The 20,923-nt window shown below is 53.4% G+C and overlaps 1 protein-coding gene across 1 annotated transcript; it reads left to right on the top strand.

The window, feature by feature from the left end:
* Nucleotides 1–50: 50 nt before the first annotated feature.
* EFTUD2 (elongation factor Tu GTP binding domain containing 2) lies at nucleotides 51–20,483 on the top strand. The gene is made up of 28 exons (XM_026043678.1): nucleotides 51–57; nucleotides 317–423; nucleotides 938–1,103; nucleotides 1,546–1,624; nucleotides 3,683–3,758; nucleotides 4,049–4,114; nucleotides 4,376–4,411; nucleotides 5,278–5,368; nucleotides 6,527–6,609; nucleotides 7,077–7,243; nucleotides 8,276–8,400; nucleotides 10,083–10,146; nucleotides 10,526–10,616; nucleotides 11,006–11,141; nucleotides 11,435–11,562; nucleotides 12,496–12,689; nucleotides 12,802–12,913; nucleotides 13,128–13,268; nucleotides 13,570–13,671; nucleotides 14,529–14,611; nucleotides 15,737–15,823; nucleotides 16,104–16,230; nucleotides 16,684–16,771; nucleotides 17,233–17,351; nucleotides 17,806–17,900; nucleotides 18,191–18,344; nucleotides 19,224–19,331; nucleotides 19,967–20,483. The coding sequence occupies exons 2-28, from the start codon at nucleotides 319–321 to the stop codon at nucleotides 20,060–20,062; spliced, it is 2,919 nt and encodes a 972-aa protein (XP_025899463.1). The 5' UTR covers nucleotides 51–57; nucleotides 317–318; the 3' UTR covers nucleotides 20,063–20,483.
* The last annotated feature ends 440 nt before the right edge of the window (nucleotides 20,484–20,923 follow it).

Consider the following 20,923-nt stretch of genomic DNA (forward strand, 5'->3'; position numbering starts at 1 on the left):
GGGGGTCCTTCCGGCCCGGTGTCGCGCGGCGCGGGCGGCGAGGGCAGCGCGCGGCGGGTGAGCGGAGCGGAGCGGGGTCCGGGCCCGGGATAGGGGTGCGGGTTCGGGATAGGGGTTCGGGTCCGGGTCCGGGCCCGGGATCGGGATGGGGGTTCGGGTCCGGGATAGGGGTTCGGGTTCAGGTTCGGGTCTAGGTGCAGGTTCGGGTCCGGTCTGGCTCGGCTGCTCCGGGGCTGCACTCTCGGGGTCCCGGYGGTCCCGGCCCGGTGCGGCCTCAGCCCCCCCTTCCCGGTGTGATCGTGTCCCGTGTCCCCAGCCATGGACACCGACCTGTACGATGAGTTCGGGAACTACATCGGGCCGGAGCTGGACTCGGACGACGACGACGACGAGCTGGGCAGGGAGGCCAAGGACCTGGACGAGGCGAGTGAGGGGCGGCGGCCCCGGGCTGCGGCCCCGCGCGAGCCCCCGCCCCGGCCGCGCTGCTGCCTTAGCCCCGCTTTRTCCCAGAGCGTCAGAGTCGATCTAAAAAGCCCCAGCAGATACTGCAGTCCCGAGAGATAAAGAAACCCRTTCTGCTTGGTCCTGTTGCAGCAGGGGCCTGGGGAGCGCGGGTGACACTTGACTCCATTTGTGGTCAGCCGGAAGAGCYGTGTCCCGCAGTGGAGCCTCCTGGTTCCTCCGGCAGCATCGTGGGGATCCCCATCCCTAGGGAAGGGCGTGGGGGGGGCTGCTGGAGGCCGGCACAGACGGACCCGAGGGGCCCACAGGGGCGGGTGGGCCACGGCACCAAGGGGCTCCAAGGGCCCCAGCCCCTTCCAGGGGATCCCWGCCCCTTCCAGGCTGCTCTTGTAAGACTTTCTGTGGAGATTAATGGCCCTAAGCCATCCCCGCGGCCTGCGGGGYGGCAGCGGCTGAACACGAGTGTCGGTTGCAGCTCGAGGATGACGACGATGACGATGACATGGGGGACCAYGACGAGGACCACCCGGGGATGGAGGTGGTGCTGCACGAGGACAAGAAGTACTACCCCACCGCCGAGGAGGTCTACGGGCCCGAAGTGGAGACGATCGTGCAGGAGGAGGACACGCAGCCTCTCACTGGTGAGGCTGCAAGGCAGCGAGCTGGCTTCGGAGCACAAAAACTCTTAGCACAGCTTTGGAAAAGGCCAAGAGTTTTCCTGTTTGCACCCCTCATCAATTTTTAACACCCCTCTTAGAAACCCTCATGGCCTCTAAAATGCATAAACCCTTCCTACTAGTCTGGCAGTGCCCAGATTTTGGCACTCTGCATTGCTGCAAACAGAAACCAAAGTGTCCTTTGAAGAACAGACATCGGTAGGGGCCGGAAGGTTATTTTAAAGAGATGGGAAAACACATTTAAATCATCTCATTTGTTTCTCCCGGACAAAAGAAAACAATCTCTCAGCCTGAAAATTGTGTTTCTATCTGCCAAAAAAATCCCTGTTTGGTATGAGAGTTTCTGAGAACACTGCTGTTCAGGGTCACGGGTAACAATTCTTACTGCACTTTCTCTTGTTTACAGAGCCTATTATTAAACCCGTGAAAACAAAAAAATTCTCTCTGATGGAACAGACGTTACCGGTCACCGTCTATGAGATGGAGTAAGTAACGGGCAGGGCTGGGAGCTTGTGCTTTGGCTCGATCCGCCTGTGCTGCCGCTCCCTGGCTGCCTGTAAACAACAGGCAGAGGCTGGAGGCAGAGAGGGCTGCGCGAGCGCGGAGGAGAGCGCTGAGGGGCAGCTTTGGGTTTCTCTCTTCCGACACCAGCAATTTAGCTGTGCGTGCAGCTGCCTCCTCCGCTTGGATCCAGAACGAAGAGGAAGAAGGCACAGGAGTCAGGAGGCTTTACAGATATTTTCCCTGCACAGTGTAGAGCATTTCTTTCTCTGCCGCTTAAATCGTTTATCATCTCGACAGCTGATGGAAAGCTTGGCAGCTGGAAACACTTCTGGGCTGGGTTTGCTGAAAGCAACTTTTTTCAGTAGACTCAGGAAATATTTATACAGCCGCTTCCTTCTGATACAGCCAGGGGGGACATTTTGCTTTGATCTCAGTGAACAGCAGCCTGTGGCTGCATCCCATCCGTTCCTGTCTACGGGAGGAGTTTCCAGGCGGGATTTGTCTCTCACCCCCATGCTGTGTGGGGGTTAATATGAGGCTGGAGCTAAGCTGCACCTGCGAGTGTCTGCTTGTTGCACCCCACCAAGCAGTGACTGGGAGCAAACCTCTCAAAAAAAATCCTGACATTTTTTAAAATTGAACTATTCTATCTCATTTTTTTTTATCTAAAAGCATTTTTTTAACCTTCTCTCTTAAAACTGTGTTTTGCTGATGGGTAGAGGGGCTCTTGATCATCACATTTATAGTTTTTTGTTTTGTTTTCTATATGTTTTCTTCTGTTTGAAGATGAACAGCTTGAGCTGCGTGTCCTGTTAGGCTCATCCTCCAAACCCCTGCACCGTTTCATGGCCAATCTCAGCCTTTTCCAAGGTTTTGTAGTCTCTGAGCATTAATCCTGGAACCTGAGGCAGGTTTTGTTTCTCTGGATTTCCTTCCTTCTTCCTGGAGCTCCCCAGGACCTTTTGGAAGTAGCTACTGCCGGGCTCTGTCCCCAGGGTTCCTTGYTCAGAGATGTCTTCAGTGAAGGCAGCTATAAAGCAGTGAGCAGGCTTGATCTTATTTATCCAAATGATCCATTTTGCTCTTGGTTGGTGACCTGTGTTTTTTCTTTTGTGCCACTTCTGCGGTCCTTGTTCTCTGCTCATTCCATTGAATGGATTTTTCTTCTTCCCTTTCATTGATATAAATGACTAGCAAGGGGCCCAGAGGAAGACCCTTAACCAGGAACATGCAATCTTGCTATTGATTTCCCACTTAGCCTTACTTTGAGACCAATTGGCAAGCTTTTAATCTACATTGCCATTGATTTTTGTATTTTTTATCTTCTAATGAAAACGTTGCATGTTAAATGGCTAACAGCAAAAGTCCGCTGCGTGACTAAAATACAGAATCTTTTCAAATAGGGATTATTGGGCAGGACTTCTTTTCCACAGGCCTGTGGTACCTGATGCTTGTTGTGTAGCCTCCCATTCTCCTTAGAGGGTTGGCGAATTGAGGATCTCAGTTATGTTCCCCCAGGATTTGCTTAGAAGTGACCAGCCCATCATTACCTGCTCAGTTGTGATTGCAGGGAGATTGAAGAGATTTAAGCTCCAACATTGTTTCCTTAAGCCCTCAGGAACGTTATTACASTTTGCTAAAAATCAGGTCTGCGGAGCCCTCTGGCTGCTTCTGAAAGCTGCCTGGGGTGCCTGTTCTCCAACTCTTTTTACTAACGGCTGCTGCTTGAGTGGAAGTGTTTCATCGCCTGAACACACGGATGTGACTTTTCCTCTATTGACTGCAAGAGAAGGAAGATATTTAATAATATTTCACCAGGAGCAGTTTTACCAACTCTCCTCCCACCCACTGCCATCTGGCTAGGGCTCCAACTCTCTTACCCGCCCCATCTGTAAAGTGAGATTCTTCCTCCGCAGGGCACTGGCAGAATGAAAGCTTGGAGAGGGTGCAGGTGGAGACCTTGGAGAGAAAGCGTGATGGAAACGGCCTCTGCTTTTCATCAGAATCCTCTAACAGTCTTTTGTGTTTCATTCCTCCAGTTTCCTGGCAGATCTGATGGATAACTCGGAGCTAATTCGCAATGTGACTCTGTGTGGGCACCTCCACCACGGCAAGGTAGAACAGATACCCAGCAGTACCCCAGGGTGTATTGAGGAGTAGTAACGACCTCTCATTGCTGAATTTTACYGCTGCTTTCTTGACCCCTGCTCTGCGCAGCCGTGATCTCTTTGTGCTGCTATCGCTATGCAATTATTTGTAGTCTTTCTTTTTTTTATTTCATCCTGTGGAAATAATGTGCCTCCCACCCTTCCCTGTGCAGTCTAGCAGAGATGTGATGGGTAACTTGTAWTTTTTTCTGTTTGAACATAGTTATCTGCTTTCTCTTGTGCTCTGACATTTTTCAGACTTGTTTTGTTGACTGCCTCATAGAACAGACGCACCCAGAAATCCGGAAACGCTACGACCAGGATGTGAGTGAGTTTTTGGCTTATTCTCGCTGCTAGAAGTGATGGCATAAGCTGGCTTCTGGGCTTTGCAGGAGCAAGACTATGTGTGGAAAATGTTTAATAATGAGAATACAGGAGTGGAAAGCCAGAGCTCGGTCCTCAGTTCCAGCTCTGTCTCTTATTTACCACACTAACTATGTGTAAAGAGTTACCATTTCCCATTTACAACAGTGTTTGATACCAAGAATGTGGTGTTCTGACTTGAGGATTTTGCTGTCTTTGCAGCTCTGCTACACTGACATACTGTTCACAGAGCAGGAGGTAAGTGCAGCGACTGCAGCCTGTTGGTTGTCTCGTTCATTCGCAGTTAATGTACTGTACTGAGTGTCTTCTTCCATTGTAACATCTTTCCGTGCCTCACACATTTAGACCGTGCTCCTTATAAATAAAATGATCTGCTTATCTTTGCAGCTGAAAGATCCTCAGTCCAACTCCCCTTTCCCTCAGTACTTATCTCTGCTTATGTTTTTATTCACCTAAGATGATAACCTCTATAGTGTTGAGAATCTGCACCACCGTTACRGCCTCCCTTATCTTCCAGGGAAAGATGTGGCAGGGGTTGATCACAGCAGTGGTGGGTGAGAAGGATACGCAGGATTTTTTGCTGGGCTTCCTGGGCCAGGAGCTGGGAGCTCTGGCTCCGTGCGGTCGGGCATAGATGGGAACCTTGTCTCATCCTCCTCGCTGGATGTCRTTACATCGTCGTGTCCAGAACAATCCTGTCAAGCGTTTCTTTTYCTCCTCATTTTAATGCTGTATTTCACACTCCGCATGATCAAATCTTATGCATGGAAGCATAACTTAACAGCAACAGAAGGACAAAAGCACAGAAAGGAGAGAAAAAAAAAAGGGGGGCTTCCATTTCTGGTATAATTGTGTATTTTTCCATGGCCTATGTTGTGTTAGAGAAGTAGCTCGCTAGGCTGAGTCCGGATGGATGGAGCAGCAGGGCTGGGCAGTGCGGTGATCCAGGGTGGTTATTTCCTCCCCAAGCACAGCAGGTTGAGCTGGGTGGTTATTTTCCTCTTTCCATCTTTTTAATTAGTTTTTCCTGATGGTCTTCTGCATCTTCACACTGTGATTTTTGTTTTTCCTGTAATCRATAATCTGTGTTTCCTCTCTTTCAGAGGGGCGTAGGGATCAAGAGCACTCCCGTCACTATTGTTCTGCCAGACACCAAAGGAAAATCTTTTCTCTTCAACATCATTGACACACCAGGTGATTTTATCATTCTGAAAATCCTTTTTTTGGAAACTTCATAGGAGAAGACAGCTTAATCACAGAATCACAGAATGGTTGAGGTTGGAAGGGACCTCTGCAGATGATCTATTGCAAACCCCCTGCTCAAGCAGGGGCAACGTGTGAAATAGAAATATGTGAATAAAGGTTTTTATCAGTATTAAAGGTGTGACCCTCTCAGTAGTGCTACTGAGAGAAGCAGAGCAATAAAAACCTGTACAGGTTAAATGAGGACAATTGAAGAGCTTTTATGTTAGGTYGTGGTGGGACTGTGTGACATTGGCTCTCAGAAAAACAGAATGAAAATCTCCACCCTTAAAGTTCATTCATCTGTTATTTGGTCTGGAGGTGCCACTTAAGTGCAGTGACACCCTGGGAAGTTTCCCTTCCCAATGGAAAACCTATGTTTGACTTTGCATTTTTGTAGGTGATTCTAGCCAGGCCTTGAAACCTGAGSCTTTAACTGGATTCATTCTCCTGAAATCCCTGCGGCTGATTTTTAGTTACAATCGTTTCCAATTTTCAGGCAAAATGAGGGTTAATGCAGCTGAACGTTGAYTCCAGTGTAGGAGAAGCGGATGTAGAAGGGGCTTTTCCAGGTTTTCTCAAATGTCATTGCCCCAGAGTGAGGCTTTCAGTGGGCCTCTGACAAGCTCCTCTGTGCGGGTGTCATCCCACRTGAGCCTGCTGCAGGAAACTGAGGTAGAGCTTTGGGAAAGAGGCTTTCTGGACACTTCTGTTGGGTTACAGCTGCAGGTGGAGGAGATCAAAGTACAGGAGAAGGAGGATGGTGGGAGAAGCACCTGTTCTTCCAAGAGAAGTAATTGACRTCTTTTTCTTGGAAGTATTTGCACTGAGTTTTGCGAAACACAGTGACAAATGTAAGAAAAGAAGTGCCCGTTAGAGCAGTTGTTGTGTTTGCTCATGAAGAGATAGGATTAACCCTGAAGTGAATCCCTCCCTGGAGCCCTGGCAGCTGCTCCCGAGTCGCTGCAGGAGGAGCAGCGCGCTCTGCGCCCTGCCCTGCTGGGTAGCAGGGAGCGGGGCGAGCTGCAGAGCGGAGGGCACTTCTCCCCTCGGTGCTGCGGGCCTCGGGGCGCTGCTCACTCCGTCCTCTCTCCTGGTTTATCTTTGAAGGCCACGTCAATTTTTCGGATGAAGTCACGGCCGGCCTTCGCATTTCGGATGGCGTTGTGCTTTTCATCGATGCAGCTGAAGGGGTGAGTCAGTGTCAGGGTTAATTCCCAAGTGTCTTACGTTGAATTCTGTGATCCTGCCTCGTGGTGGAGGCATAGGATGGGTTCAGCTTTCTGTGAAGGGTTTTTGGAGGACAGCCTGACAAGGGAGAGCTCTTTCCGAGCAAAGCAGGGAGTCAGGCGTCTGGATTCTGCTTGCAGATCTGACACGATGCATGTGAACYGTAGGCTGATTGTCTAACTCCTTTGCATCTCCATCTCCTAAAAGCAAGCAGATTATTTATATCAGAAATGTCCAAGGGGTAGAATTCAAGGAATTTGGTTGGATTAGCACCTAGTGCTGCGTTTGACAGGGCCAGCTGATGGCCGGTGGCTGCGCTGAGGCACTGCCAGGGGCTCGAGCCCCGTGCGCAGGGGTCACTGCTTGCCGTCACGGCCCACAGAGCATTCTGTGCAGGGCTGTGGCTGGAGGTGCTGTGCTCGCCCCGCAGGTGATGCTCAACACCGAGCGCCTCATCAAGCACGCGGTGCAGGAGCGGCTCGCCGTGACCGTCTGCATCAACAAGATCGACCGCCTCATCCTGGAGCTCAAGCTGCCCCCCACYGATGCCTATTACAAACTGCGACACATCGTGGACGAAGTCAACGGCCTGATCAGGTACAGGGCTCGCCTTGGTGCCGCTGGTTGTCCTCCTTCCATCACAGACRCTGCTCTTTGTGGCTGCTAAAATCACAAGTTTATCTCTTGATATGTTGGGTCATAGGAAATGGAGCAGGAAGAATCAATTGAAAATTTATCTCAGATTATTTAACATATGAGAAAGTACTGACTCTTGCCTTGTGACTTCTGACTGGAGTAATTTTCTTTTCCACATAGACAATACAGAGAGGGGCCACAGGAATTTTGTCCTCCATTTTGTCTATGGCCCATGTCATAAGCTGAGATTTCTCAAATCTCCTAAAATATCTTAACAAAAGTAATGGGCATTGTCTGTCCCAGCCCCTAAATATCTACCATAGCATTGCTTTGGTGAAATCTCCCTGCAAGACTACCCTCCAAAACTGAAGGAAATCTTCTCTAACCTTGACAGCAAAATACAACCACTATTTTACTGTCCTTGATTCTGGGGTGCCTTTGCCAGCCGGGTCATTTTYTAATAGCAGTCTTCCCTTCAGTCTGTGTCTGCGTCGTAACCTGTATAACCCCAGATCTGAATTTGCACACGACTTCCCTTGCATGTCTGTTCAGTTGCTGCTGGCATCATGGAGTTCAGAGCATGATAATTTATCCTGTCTAGCATGCTCGTGAACTCATTACCATCACTTCCATGCCATTCTGTCTGTGCCTTACTTGCCTTGTATTATCTTCTCCCTTAGTTGACTGACTCTGTTCCTGTTTTTTCAGAGGCAAAACAACCCCTACCTAACAAACAATACAAAGCACTTGTGCTGGTGGCCTGTTAGTTTTAGATTTCTGAATATTTCTTTGTAATTTGTGGTAACAAAATTGATCCTGATCCTGAAATTCTGACAGCCGGGCACATTGCAATCATTTTTCAGCCGCTGTTTGGCAGTGCAGAATCATCCYCTGTCACACACTAGTGTTTGGTGTGGGAAGTAGATTTAAGTGTCTTTCTTGGTTCATAACATTGATATTTTTTTCCTATATCTAAAATCTGTCTTCCCTCAGCATGTATTCCACTGATGAAAACCTGGTCCTGTCGCCCCTTCTGGGAAACGTGTGTTTCTCCAGTTCACAGTACAGCATCTGCTTCACGCTGGGATCTTTCGCAAAGATTTATGCAGACACATATGGTGAGGATTATCCAGAAACCTTGTACAGTTTTTAACATTTCATTTTCTAACTCTTCTTTATTTTTGTTGAGACTTTCTAAGCCATTCAGCCTCTGCTTTTTGCTGCTCGTGTATGGCCAATATGTGCATTCCCGAACTCCTGGGAGTTGAGAGCTACTGCAAATCTCAGTCCAGATGACTTTATTGCAGTTTTGCTGTGCCAGTAGAAAGCAGGGATCCAATTCTAACTTGTTTTTAGCTAGATAGTTTCTCCTGATAAATCTTTCCTGAGTCAAAAGCCAGTGTCTTGTATGTATCCTTAAGCAGACAAAATGAACCCTGTGATAGCAAAGGAAGGCAGATTTGTTGATCACGCTCTGCCCCCATATCAAACGTCTCAGAAGTGAAGCAGTTAAGTTTCTTTCCATAAAAGTCTCCAGAGTCTGAGGCTCAGCTGCAGCCGGGCACAAGCTTGGCCCATGAGGTTTTGCACTCTTGCCCTTTAGTCTTTTTTAAGAAACTGTCTTTTTCTGGCTTTGATTTAATTCTCTCCTCCCCAGCTGCCAACCCAGGGCAACCTGCCACTTGTAAAAGTGGGCATCTTGCTTCTGTTACCCAGCTGGGCAGCTAAGATGCTGAGGAATTTTCTCGCACTGGGAATTTTGGGTGAACTGTAGGAGCAGAGAAGAAGGATATTTTAAAGCAGCTGGCCTAGCTCTTGCAAAGCAGTTGGCCTCAGGGTGGAAGAAGGTGGAGAGGTCAGGGCCTGGTGTGCCACAATATCGTGTGTCCTCTGGAGGACACACGTGGATTCTGGAGGAATAAATGACTCCCCTGGCATCACAGAATGCACTGGCTGCCTCCTGAGATGATTCTCCTTTCAGGGAGTACACACGGGCACAGTCAATAGGAGATTTCATCATTTTTGGAAGACATGGGCTGAATGGGTACTCTAAATTTGGCTGTAGCCACCAGGGATTTTTATAAGAAGCTCGAGCTAACATAAGTTATACTCATTTAGCTGTCAAAACCACAGCTGCCATGAAATTTCTAAGATGTATCCCCACAGCAAAAGCTTGTTTGAAAACTGCTGTAGATTATCACTGCTGTCTTACTGTAAATCCACCGTGCCAGTCCAGTAGCCCCCTGTTCCTTCAGCACTTGGGTTTTTGGCTGTGGCCTTTGTGCAGCAGCTGAAAAAGAGAAGAGAACCCAGAGATGTTCAGCAGGGCAGACAATGCCTGAGCTAGAGCTGCGGGGCAGATGGGGTGAGAGGCAGCCCAGCACCTTGGCATTCATGTCTGCAAGTGTTAATGTTTGGAGCTGTTAGTGCTTGGAAGAGGAAGCAGCTGTAGCAGGAGCCCTGCATTGTGGAGCCTGGCCGAGCAGCTTTTCTCATCCATGACCTTCTGTGTAGCTGAGGTGGCTGAAATGCTCCTGAGAAGCACATTTGCAAGCCCACGTTGACATGGGGTGGCATCCTCAGTGCCACCTCAGWCTTCTAGCCACCTCCCTGGATGGTCTTCAGTTTGTTCAGGCCTGGGACACAGAACCCTCTGCAGCTGCCTTGTTCTGCCCACCAGGATTGGTTCATTGCATTGAATCCTTGTGGTTGTTTTACTGGAAACTCTTGCTTTTTCATTTTATGGGAGAAATGTGTTTTATTAGTGATGTCAGAGATCTTTGTTCTTTGCTTTTTCTAGGTGATATCAATTACCAGGAGTTCGCAAAGCGGCTTTGGGGTGACATCTACTTCAACCCGAAGACGTAAGAAGCTCCTTTAAATGTTTGTTAGCTTATTGTAGGGTTTTCCCTTCCCTGCTCTCTGAATATGGGCTGGACGAGCTCCCAAAACCCCTTCCAGCATGGATTATCCTGTGATCCTATGATATAGGAGTAGCTGGGAAGGGTTGAGTCAGGCTTCCTGCCCGCTCGGACTCTGATTGTTCTGAACCCATAAGCAGGAGCAGAAAGTCTCTCTTGGCCTTCATTTGAAGTGAGGGCCACTCCTGTGTGCACGAGTCTTTCCCAGGGAGATTGGGAGGGAGAGCAAGAGAAGCTGAGGAGAGCAGGGGCTGTGCAAGTGTGCTCACAGCTGGGGTGCCCGAGGCTTGTYCCCCAAGGCTCTGCTTTTACCTCCCAACAGTCGGAAGTTCACTAAAAAGGCCCCGACGAGCAGTTCCCAGCGCAGCTTTGTGGAGTTCATCCTTGAGCCCCTCTACAAGATCCTGGCTCAGGTATGTGGTGGCTCCTTCTCCTTGCGGCAGTTCTGGCTCTGAGCTTTCAGGGCCTGAACACTAGATGGTGATGGCATCTGGTGATGGCATCTGCAGGGCTCTCCCTTATCTATTGTYATCTTCACGTGTTTCTCCTGTTGAAGGTGCAGAGAATCCTTGGGCAACTCCTCACAGTTGTTCCTTACACTTTCATGCTTGTGTTTGCACAGCTAATAAATACAGCTTCCTTTGCTCTGGTTTTGTAGCGTGCTCTGGGATCAGCCAAGGGATGATTTTACCCCCCATGTAAGCAGAGCGAGTCGAGAGCCAGGCGGTGCGTGGAGCTGCGCCTGGGAGTCGACGTCTTGGGTGGCCTCTGGAAGCCACCAGCGGTGCTTGCTCTCTTGCAGGTGGTTGGGGATGTGGACACGACCCTGCCCAGGACTCTCGATGAACTTGGCATCCACCTGACCAAAGAGGAGCTGAAACTGAACATTCGACCCCTCCTGCGGCTTGTCTGCAAGAAGTTCTTTGGGGAATTCACAGGTAAAGACTGCTCCTGCTCCCTTCCACAGTCTTTCTGATAGCTGAGACAGAGTCCAGTGCTGTACTGCAGCCGTGGAGTGCCTGCTTGCGCTTGCAAAGGGCTTGTCTCAACTCCTGCTTTCCTAAACATGTAATACAAACTGTGTCCCCAGAGGAGACCTTGAGATGCGGGTTGCATCTCCCCGTGGCCACACATGCGCTGCCAGAAAGGCCCGGGCTTGTCTGTGCTGGAGCCCCTTCTGCACCCTGAAGTTTCCTGCCTAACCACGTTCTCACAGACGCTACTTTTGCAGGCTTTGTGGACATGTGTGTGCAACATATCCCCTCCCCAAAAGTGGGGGCCAAGACCAAAATCGAGCACACCTACACGGGTGGCGTGGACTCCGACCTAGGGGAGGCCATGAGCGACTGCGACCCTGATGTAAGGAAGCTYCTTTTTCTTTGCTTTAAATCTTCCAAAGTGTAGCAAATGCACCCTCCTTTCGGAGCCGGGGTAGGGCAGCTGCCTCTTGGGCAGATTTGACCTCCAGCGTTTTGAAACCTCTCATCCGATACGGAAACAAATCTCTTCACTCTGCCTGCCAGGGCAGCCCCTGGGAGAGAAGTGTGTGACTGCTCAGTGAAGAGCAGAGACTAGGTCAGGCCTTCAGAGCACATGGGAACTGCAGGGTGATTTTGTGTCCTTTTGCTGCCTTTTCCTGCCCTTTTTCGTGAAGTTGGGGTCTCTTTCCATACTCTGAGAAAACTGATCTGAACTCTACTGACAAAAATACCCTCAAGAGTTAGCAGCCTCTTTCCTATCAAAGCAGCCTCACTGAACTGTCCTCTTCCACCATACCTTGCATGGAGTTGGCGTTCAGAGTCACCCAGAGCCACCCATGCTGACTGTCTGCTTAATGCGGAACCTGTCCGTGACTTTTTGAGTTGGGAGAATCTATAGGAAACCTTACATTGTCCCTACATCACTAGCTAGAGCGTGACCTTTTGGGGCGGAAAGGTGCGACCTGCAGCAGCTCAGCTGTTGTGCCCTGCACGGGGACAGGTTTGCAGACCAGCAGATCACACTTTCCCTCATGGTCCGCCTGCGTCGTGGCCTCATCCCCATCGCTGTTGATTGTTCCACAGGAGTGGGGTAGAGCGCCAGCCAAGCGTTCCAAGGCCCTTGCATGGGGTTCTGTATAGAGCAAGAGGAGATAAAGCTTGTCACCGAAGAAAATTAAGGGCTAAGAAATGTTTGTTCTGATGTTTCAGTCCATTAATCAGTTTCTCTCCATGAGTCCTCCCAGGTCTGTGCCTGCTTCTTGTCTGTTTGTGTTAGAAAAGGCCTGTTTCTCTCTCTCTCTCCCATGGGAAGGGTCCGCTGATGTGTCACACCACAAAAATGTACAGCACRGACGATGGCGTTCAGTTCCACGCCTTCGGCAGAGTGCTCAGCGGCACTATCCATGCTGGGCAGCCTGTGAAGGTCCTGGGAGAAAACTACACCCTGGAGGATGAGGAGGATTCCCAGATCTGCACTGTCGGACGCCTCTGGATCTCGGTCGCAAGGTAGGGAAAGCTCCGGGAGAGGAGTGGCCTGGGAGCAGTGCTGCCGGGCACGGGCAGGAGAACAGGCTGTGGTGATGGCCGYGAGCTGCGCGCTGACGCCCCTGTCCTGCAGGTACCACATTGAGGTGAACCGCGTTCCTGCCGGCAACTGGGTGCTGATCGAAGGAGTGGACCAGCCCATCGTGAAGACGGCCACTGTGACGGAGCCGCGAGGCAACGAGGAGGTACYGAGCAGCGGGGCTCGCTCGGCGGGGCGGGAGGCAAGGCGTGGAGCACGTCTGAACAGCCCTGGTGGCAGGGTTCAAACCAACAAACAAGTGTCTAACAAGAGGCCAGGGCACGAGAGCCACTCGTAGGAGATTATCCAAGTGCTCTGTCCGACTCCAGCATCCATCTCATGATGCAGAGATTCAGGTCTTTGTCCTTGTTTGGTTTCAGGCTCAGATCTTCCGTCCTCTGAAGTTCAATACCACGTCTGTCATCAAAATAGCTGTGGAGCCAGTCAACCCCTCTGAGCTGCCCAAAATGTTAGATGGTCTCCGCAAAGTCAACAAGAGTTACCCGTCACTTACTACCAAGGTACTCCTGGTCTTTTGGCTGTTTCCGGGCTGTGCTTYGGGCCTCCCTGTAGGCTGATCTAGAAAAACAACCTTTTTTTTTCCCCTGTGGGTTGTTTTGCTCWTGTTTCTCATGCTGCTGCAGCTGATCTCATAAACCAGGTGGAAACAGCAGAACGCTCTAAACCAAACAAAAATGCATGTGCCTTGCTGTGCCACGGAAGCAGCTTTCTGCAGCGCACGTGAGCCTTTCCTGCTGGAAATGGCTGGTGGTCGACTCAGCAYGAGTTTGCTGCAAGTTAATCCCTGCTCCTGCTTTTCAGGTGGAAGAGTCTGGGGAACATGTGATCTTGGGGACGGGGGAGCTCTATCTGGACTGTGTGATGCATGATCTACGCAAGATGTATTCAGAGATTGATATCAAGGTGAGGAAACGAGTGAGGGAGATCATTCCCTGTGGTTTTGTCCCCATAAGTCAGAAGGGTGAAAAGATAAACCTAGCAAAATGTAGAATTTCTGTCTTCTTCTGAGGTCTCTTTGCAGTTCAGGAAGAGGGAGCTTGAGGGCGTYGTTGCAATAAGCTCCCTGTAGCTGCTTGTGAGTTGCTAGAGGCTTCTGTGGCTGTAGCTTCAGGTGCCTTCTCCTGCCTTGGCCATGCCTGGCTCCATGCTGAGGTGGCAGCCAGTTTTGTTTATGCAGGAGGTTGGTTAGTTTGAGGTTGTGGGACGGGCCTGGAGAAGGCAAGAGACAGCCCCAGGTACTGAAGTGTTTGCATCACTGCCAGGTCTGCTAGTGTCCCGAGCTCCTTGGCATGGGCTTTGTCAGCTTTCTTTAAAAATAAAAGCTCTGTCCAGCTGCCGAAGTTACTCTTACAGCCCTGTTGAATTGGACCATGTAGTGGAGAGCCTAAAATTGCCATGGAGAGCAGTTGGTGAGCGTGTTGCAGCCCTCTCCTTTACTCCAGCCATTGCATGGCCAACATCAATTGAGATCAGTGTGCTTCCAGATCTGGAGGAAGAGATGTCTCTGCTGAGCGGTGTCAGTGGATTGACAGCTCTGTTTGCTCGGCTTTAATGCTTCTCTCTCGTGTTTGGATGAAGGAGTTGCTGCAGCTGCCTGTGCAGGCTTCAGCGGTGCCGATGAAGCCCCAATTAAAACGCTGGCAGATGAGACAGGTTTTTCTTGCAGGTGTTCAAAGGTTTCAGCTAGTCTCTCTGGGCCAACAAGGTATTGCTGGAGCCTGGGTGTGCAACCCCCTCGCCATCCTGTTGCTGTCTTCCAGGTTGCTGATCCAGTTGTGACGTTCTGCGAGACGGTGGTAGAAACGTCCTCCCTGAAGTGCTTTGCTGAGACACCGAATAAGAAGTAAGAATTCTTGGCAACCCGGGCGAGCTGAGATGAGGCAGATGGAGGGGGCTGCTGGAGATGAGATTTTGCTGCCTGCAAGGGGTCTGCTCGCAGCAGCTGTTGCCATGAACGTGGCAGGGGTCCAAGGTTTGCAGCCTTCCACTGCAGCAGCTCTGTTAAACCCTTCTGAAACACACTCAGTCCCAGGGATGTTTCTGCACTTCRCAGTATTTCCCAAAACGGAGGAAACTGAGAGATTCGCCTCTCTGTGTCTCCCCWTTTAACTACATTTTGCAGTAAACTGTGACCTCAGCACCTGTCTGGTGTTTCTGAGACTAAGCAGCATATCCTAGAGCCAGAAGAGGTGCCAAAGAGCCAAGTGCTGCCTCCATTATTCCCCAAATCCATTGTGAAAAGTTTCTCTTACTCAGTCTTGAAATGGATTTGCTCCTTTCTGGCCTTGCTGCTTGGTCCTGTCTTCCTTCTCCATCAGTGCATTATGGGATGGACATATTGAAGGAGGGAGATCTGGGAGATAATACAGGAAATGTTCACAGAGTAAGATCTGTGAGCCCAGGGTTGTTTTCACACCTGAATTTTCATGGCACTCCTGGTCTGCTATGTTATCTTGAGCAGAGCTTTCCTGTTTTCCACTGCCGTTTTGGGGTTTTCTTGCCCTCCTTTACTGTGCTGCACTCTCCCCGTGGCCAGAAACTTTACTTTTGGGAAGAGGAGAAGTTTGAACTGTTGGGCTTGCAGAGGTGACCTGCTCTGGGGACACTTCCCATGTGTTGGAGGGGTTGTTTGAGGCAGTGTCTGGTCGTRCTGGTGACAGGGGGACACTGAGCTGGCCCCTGCGCCTGCTCGGGGCTGGCTCTGCTCCCTCCTGCAGCTGGGTGCGTGGCAGGAGGCAGGGAGCAGCCCTGGCCCTCAGGGATCCGCCTCGGAGACGAGCGGATTTTGGAGAGCAGTCACTAGGAGCAGGGCTGCGAACACGCGGGTTCTGTTTTTACAGCCTGATGCCAACACCAGAGGGCACAACTCTCCCTAGCTGTGTCCTAGGCAGTGAGCAATCCCCGAGGCCCTGCCAGTTATCCTGTTTCCATAGTTCTGTGCCATATTTGTGACCTGTTCACATCCCAGGAACAAGATCACGATGATTGCGGAGCCTCTGGAGAAGGGACTYGCTGAGGACATCGAGAATGAAGTGGTGCAGATAACATGGAACAGGTAGGATTAATTAGGGCAAAAGGGGAATCCTTGGAGCAAACAATGGGAAAATAGGCAGCCCTGGAGATCTGAGGCACATGGTGCTGAACAGCAGCCTCTGGGCAGAGAGTTTTGTCCCATTATTGACACCAGCTAATCCGTGAGCATCCTTGCCTCGACAAATGAGGTGCTCAAGGTAAAAAGCTGAGTCCATCTTATACCTGCAGGGAACAGGGTCATAAATATGTTGTTAGTGCAGGTGGAATATTTGTTTTCTAAAATTTCTTCCTTGTTCTACCAGAAAGAAGCTGGGTGAATTCTTCCAGACCAAATACGATTGGGATTTGCTGGCTGCTCGTTCCATCTGGGCGTTCGGGCCTGACGCAACCGGCCCCAACATCCTGGTCGACGACACGCTGCCCTCGGAGGTGAGCGACGCAGGCGCTGGGCTCGTGTTGCAGTGAAACGGGGCAGTGCTGCGGAGCCTGGAGCTCCTTCCTGGACCTGCTCGCACGGTCCCAATGTGCTTGCAGCGKTTATTGGTTTGCCGGCTCTGCTTCGCTGTATTTTCTGTGATGCAGCTGTGCCCTAGCGAGTAAATTGCTTGTGATTTTTGAGGGTTCCTGCTCTTTAACTCAAAGTCTTCAAACCTGGCAACAAAATGGCCTTGAGCATTCACAAAATATAGACTCTTCATATGTAGCTCTAGATGCCAAACTGAAGCTGGTGCTTCTGAGCTGCGACAGGGAGTAACAGCCAGTGTAGGGAATTAGGGGGACAGAGCTGCTCTTCTGGGAAGCAGCTCTGAAACACTGGGGTCTGTCTGTTAGTTCCTTGCAATCCGCATTCAGTCTCGGAAGGCGCTGTCTGTCTGTCTGTAGGTGGACAAGTCGYTGCTGGGCTCCGTGAAGGACAGCATCGTACAAGGATTTCAGTGGGGAACCAGAGAAGGGCCCCTCTGTGATGAATGTAAGTARGGCCTGGAGGAGTGAAGCTGCTAAAAACGCTGAATTTTGCCCTCCGTAAGGACGTGGGGGATTTTGTCGGGGCAGGGCCAGCTCCAAGCAGGGCTGGGGATGGGTGGCAAGGGACGTGATAAACTGCCCCTCTCTCCCCAGTGCGGATACCACACAGGCCGTGGCACTCCGTGCCTCCATGCAGAGAAGGTGTCTGGCCCTGCTCCCGCCAGAGCTCAGCTACTGAGCACCCTGCGAGAGGAGCTGCTTTAACTCACCTCCCCGGGCGGATAGACAGGCTGACAGGCTTTGGACCTGGTCACCCTCATCSTTTCAGACCTCGGTTTAGGAGATCCTCCGCTGGTGGCTCTCAGACTCTGCTGTGTGCTCGGGTGTCTGGAGATGTCTGGCTGGTGCTAAATACGGTGGTGAACGTCCCCCTCAGGTCACTCTGTCATTTCTTCCCTTCCCCAGTGATCCGCAACGTGAAGTTTAAGATCCTGGATGCGGTGATTGCTCAGGAGCCCTTGCACCGGGGCGGAGGGCAGATCATCCCCACGGCCCGCAGGGTGGTCTACTCGGCTTTCCTCATGGTGAGGACGGGCTTGCGCGTGGCGGACACCGAGGCCCCGTGGCGCCGGCACCCGCAGCCTCKGGGAGGGTGCAGGAGCCCGGGCAGCACCGTTGCTGCAATTCCTGCCTCCAGGATGCCAGGTTCACCCGTCTCATTCACCCTTTAGCGCTTGCAGCACCCTGGCAGGCAGGTTTTAAAGCAGTCATGTTCCCTGGAAACCTGCTGGCATCCCCTCCTGTCAGGAGCGCTCGCCTTGCCAGGAGCGGTGCGTGCGGGGGAGACGCGTGTGGCTGAGGGCCACGGGAGGGAAGCTCTGCTCAAGCTTCGTGTTTCCTTGGGCACSCACGGGAGGCAGATGGGGAGTTGTCCGCGCGGCGCTGTGCTGGAGGCGAGCGCTGGTCGCTGGTGCACTCGGGCCGCGCCGCGTTGGCGCTGCTGCCGGCTCAGCCGTGCGTGTCCCTTCGTGCCCACAGGCCACCCCCCGCCTCATGGAGCCCTACTACTTCGTGGAGGTGCAGGCCCCCGCCGACTGTGTGTCTGCAGTCTACACGGTGCTGGCCCGGCGCAGGTGAGCCCTTGCTGCCCGCGGCCGTCGCTCCAGGGTTGCGGAGCGGCCGCGGCTCCCGGTGCTGCTGGATCACTGGAGAGGGTCCAGTGCGGGTTTCTGGAGCGCAGGGAGAGGGCCGAGTCCCTGCCACGGGACAGCTGGAGGGTTTCTAGGCTGATCCTGGCCACTGTGGTATGTGGGGAGAGGGTGTCCAAGGTCACGGGAAGCTTCTAGATGGTGTCCGTGTTTCCCTGAGCGTCAGGGAACAGGAAGGAACAAGGAGGAGGACTAATCTGCTCTCCGTCTGGCAGGGGCCACGTGACACAAGATGCTCCGATCCCGGGCTCCCCTCTCTACACCATCAAAGCCTTCATCCCAGCCATTGATTCGTTCGGCTTTGAGACAGACTTGAGGACCCACACGCAGGGCCAGGCYTTCTCGCTCTCCGTCTTCCACCACTGGCAGGTGAGTCCGAGCAGCAGCGAGCCAGGCAGGAGGGACATGGCAGGGACACAGGCTGTGGCCAGTGCCCTCTGCGGAGCTCRGAGCCACAGAACAAGCTGCTTCTGAGGGCGACCTCCCCGACTGCAGAGGCTTTGGGAGCTGGTGGAGGCTTCGTGTGTTAGCTGTAAAGTGTCTGCCAGAAGCCAGTGGCTTCGTTCCAAGCTACGTCACCATTTGCCTTAGCGAGGGAGCGCTCGACGCTGCTGCTCGCTGAGCGTAAGGGTCCTTCAGCGCCTGGAGAAAGGGCATCCTCGTGCAGGGGGAGCTGTCGGTGCAGCGAGCGCCGCGCAAAGCTTGGAGCAGGGCTCAGAGTCCATCTGCTGCAAGATGCCCTAATCGAGAAGGCAGGAGGCTGTGCTCGAGCTGTGCGGCTCGYGGAGGCTGTGGCAGAGCTGCACGTGGCCGGCACAGAGGATGGCTCTGCGGCTSCTTCCCTGTGGGGTGCCGGGCCGGGGCATTGGGAGGGGAGGGCCTGGCCTGGGCGCCGCGAGGAGCCGAACCTGCCTCGTCCCTCCATGCGGCCGCTCTGGTCAGGACACTCGTGAGCCTTGTGCGTAGCAGGTACCAAGAGATCCCGGCGTAAGCGACGAGTGGGGAAGGTGGGATGTGCTCTTGGCTCCAATTAGCTTTACCCTGGCAGTAAAGACTAAGGCGGGGGGTCGTGAGGTGACAGGTTTTCTGTGCCAGGAAAGCAGATGTGGTCGGGGCTGTGAGGACAGGGCCGAGGGTGTCTGCAGGGCCTGGGGGGCGTCCCCAATGCACTGCAGTTCAGGCCTGGAGCTTGCAGCAGCCCCCAGCATCACRCCGTGAATGTTGTCACGTCCCAGGCTTGTGTTTCAGATCGTGCCTGGTGACCCCTTGGACAAGAGCATCGTCATCCGGCCCCTGGAGCCCCAGCCGGCCCCGCATCTGGCCAGGGAGTTCATGATCAAGACCAGGCGCAGGAAGGTTCGTCGGGGAGCAGCCCCGGTCGCATCCCTCTCCGTGCTGGCAGCTCAGACGTTGCAGTGTTCTCCCTGGAGCAYGCTGTGTCCCCTTCATGTTCCCAGAGTTGAATAATGTCCTTTGGGCCTCCGGGACTTCCCTTTTTTTGACTGTCCCCCATGCTGCTCGTTTGGTGGCTGCAACAGTCCCATGAGCATGTTAATCTGGCAGCGACTGCAGCCAAGAGCCGAGTCCTGCGGCATCCGCTGAGCTCCCTTCTCCTCCCCAGGGCCCATTTCACACCTTGGGGGCCTCACCGAGCTCATCAGCCCTGTGAAAAAATGAGTGTCTCTCTTCTGTACTGGTCTAGGGAGCTGGACCAAGGGCTTGGGGCTGGTGCCAGGGGTTGGGAGGTGGGAACAAAGCAGGAACGGAGTGCAGCAGGTTCCCCCTGGAAGGGCAGAGAGCTGGTAGAGCCCCTTGGCCGCACAGTCCCCAGGTTTGMAGCTTCCTGGCGGGCTCTGGGGATGTCTTCAAGCCGCTGGGCAGAGTTTCCTGCTTCTCCTGGAGCCCAAGAGTTGCCCTTATCCCCAGGACACCAGGGCTTCTTGCTAGGGTTTCTGCGGGGGCTTTATTCTGGTTTTGTGCTCGCTCCGCAGGGCCTGAGCGAGGACGTGAGCATCAGCAAGTTCTTCGACGACCCCATGTTGCTGGAGCTGGCCAAGCAGGACGTTGTGCTCAACTACCCCATGTGAAGGCGCTCGAGGGGCCGCCCCAGCCCTGCCCGCCATCCCGACCCCGTCCCTGCTGCTCGGGCTGCACAGGGAACCTGCTCCTCGCGGGCCGCTCTCCCGGTGCCAGCCCTGCCTCCGGAGCAGCCCCGATGCTTCCCCTTGTCCTCGGAGGCCTCCAGGGAGGAGGTTTTTCTCTCCTGCCCCAGGGTTTGTCCCTGCGTGGCCCCCGCTGCTGCGGAGCAGCGTGACTAGAAGGGTGAGATGCCCAGGGAGGGAGCGTGACGGGGCCCCGGCCGCCTTCGCTGCAGYGGGGGCAGCTCTGGCTCTTACCTTTTTGTACAAGTCTTTTTCTGAGCCCTCATAAACGTTAACAGAGCCGTGTGGCCCGGGTGGCTCTGCGTGATGGCTGCGAGGCGGCCGGCTCTGCCCGCTCCCCAGCTCAGCCTGCCTTCCTTTCCTGGCACTGCTTCCCACGGCCACGTGCTCCTCCTGGCTGCTCTTGGAGCTCCCTTGGACAGTGCGTCCAGGCCCTGCTTCCCGCTCGGCCCGAGTTGTCCAGGGGGCCGTGGAGCCGGGCACGAGCCCCGCACGGGGCCCCGGTCCGAGCCCGGCTCTGCCRGGGCCGGGGCTCGCGGGCAGGGCAGGAAGCAGCTCCCGGGAAGGGAGCAGCGGGGCCGGGGGAGCAGGGCCGGGGCGGGAAGGGTTTCCTGCCGCCGGGGGCCCGGCCTTCCYGCCCCGCTCAGCCCCTCGCTCCGCACCGCTCCCGGCCGCGGCGCTGCCCCCGCGGGCGCCCCCGGCCCCGGCGGCCGTGGGAAGGAGCCGCTTCCCCGCGCGGCGCCTGGAAGGCGCTGACCCGGGCCGGGACCGGGGGGCGGGGTCGCG

This window comes from Nothoprocta perdicaria, unplaced genomic scaffold, assembly GCF_003342845.1.
Source record: "Nothoprocta perdicaria isolate Ctin4 unplaced genomic scaffold, notPer1 scaffold_336, whole genome shotgun sequence".
Taxonomy (NCBI): domain Eukaryota; kingdom Metazoa; phylum Chordata; class Aves; order Tinamiformes; family Tinamidae; genus Nothoprocta; species Nothoprocta perdicaria.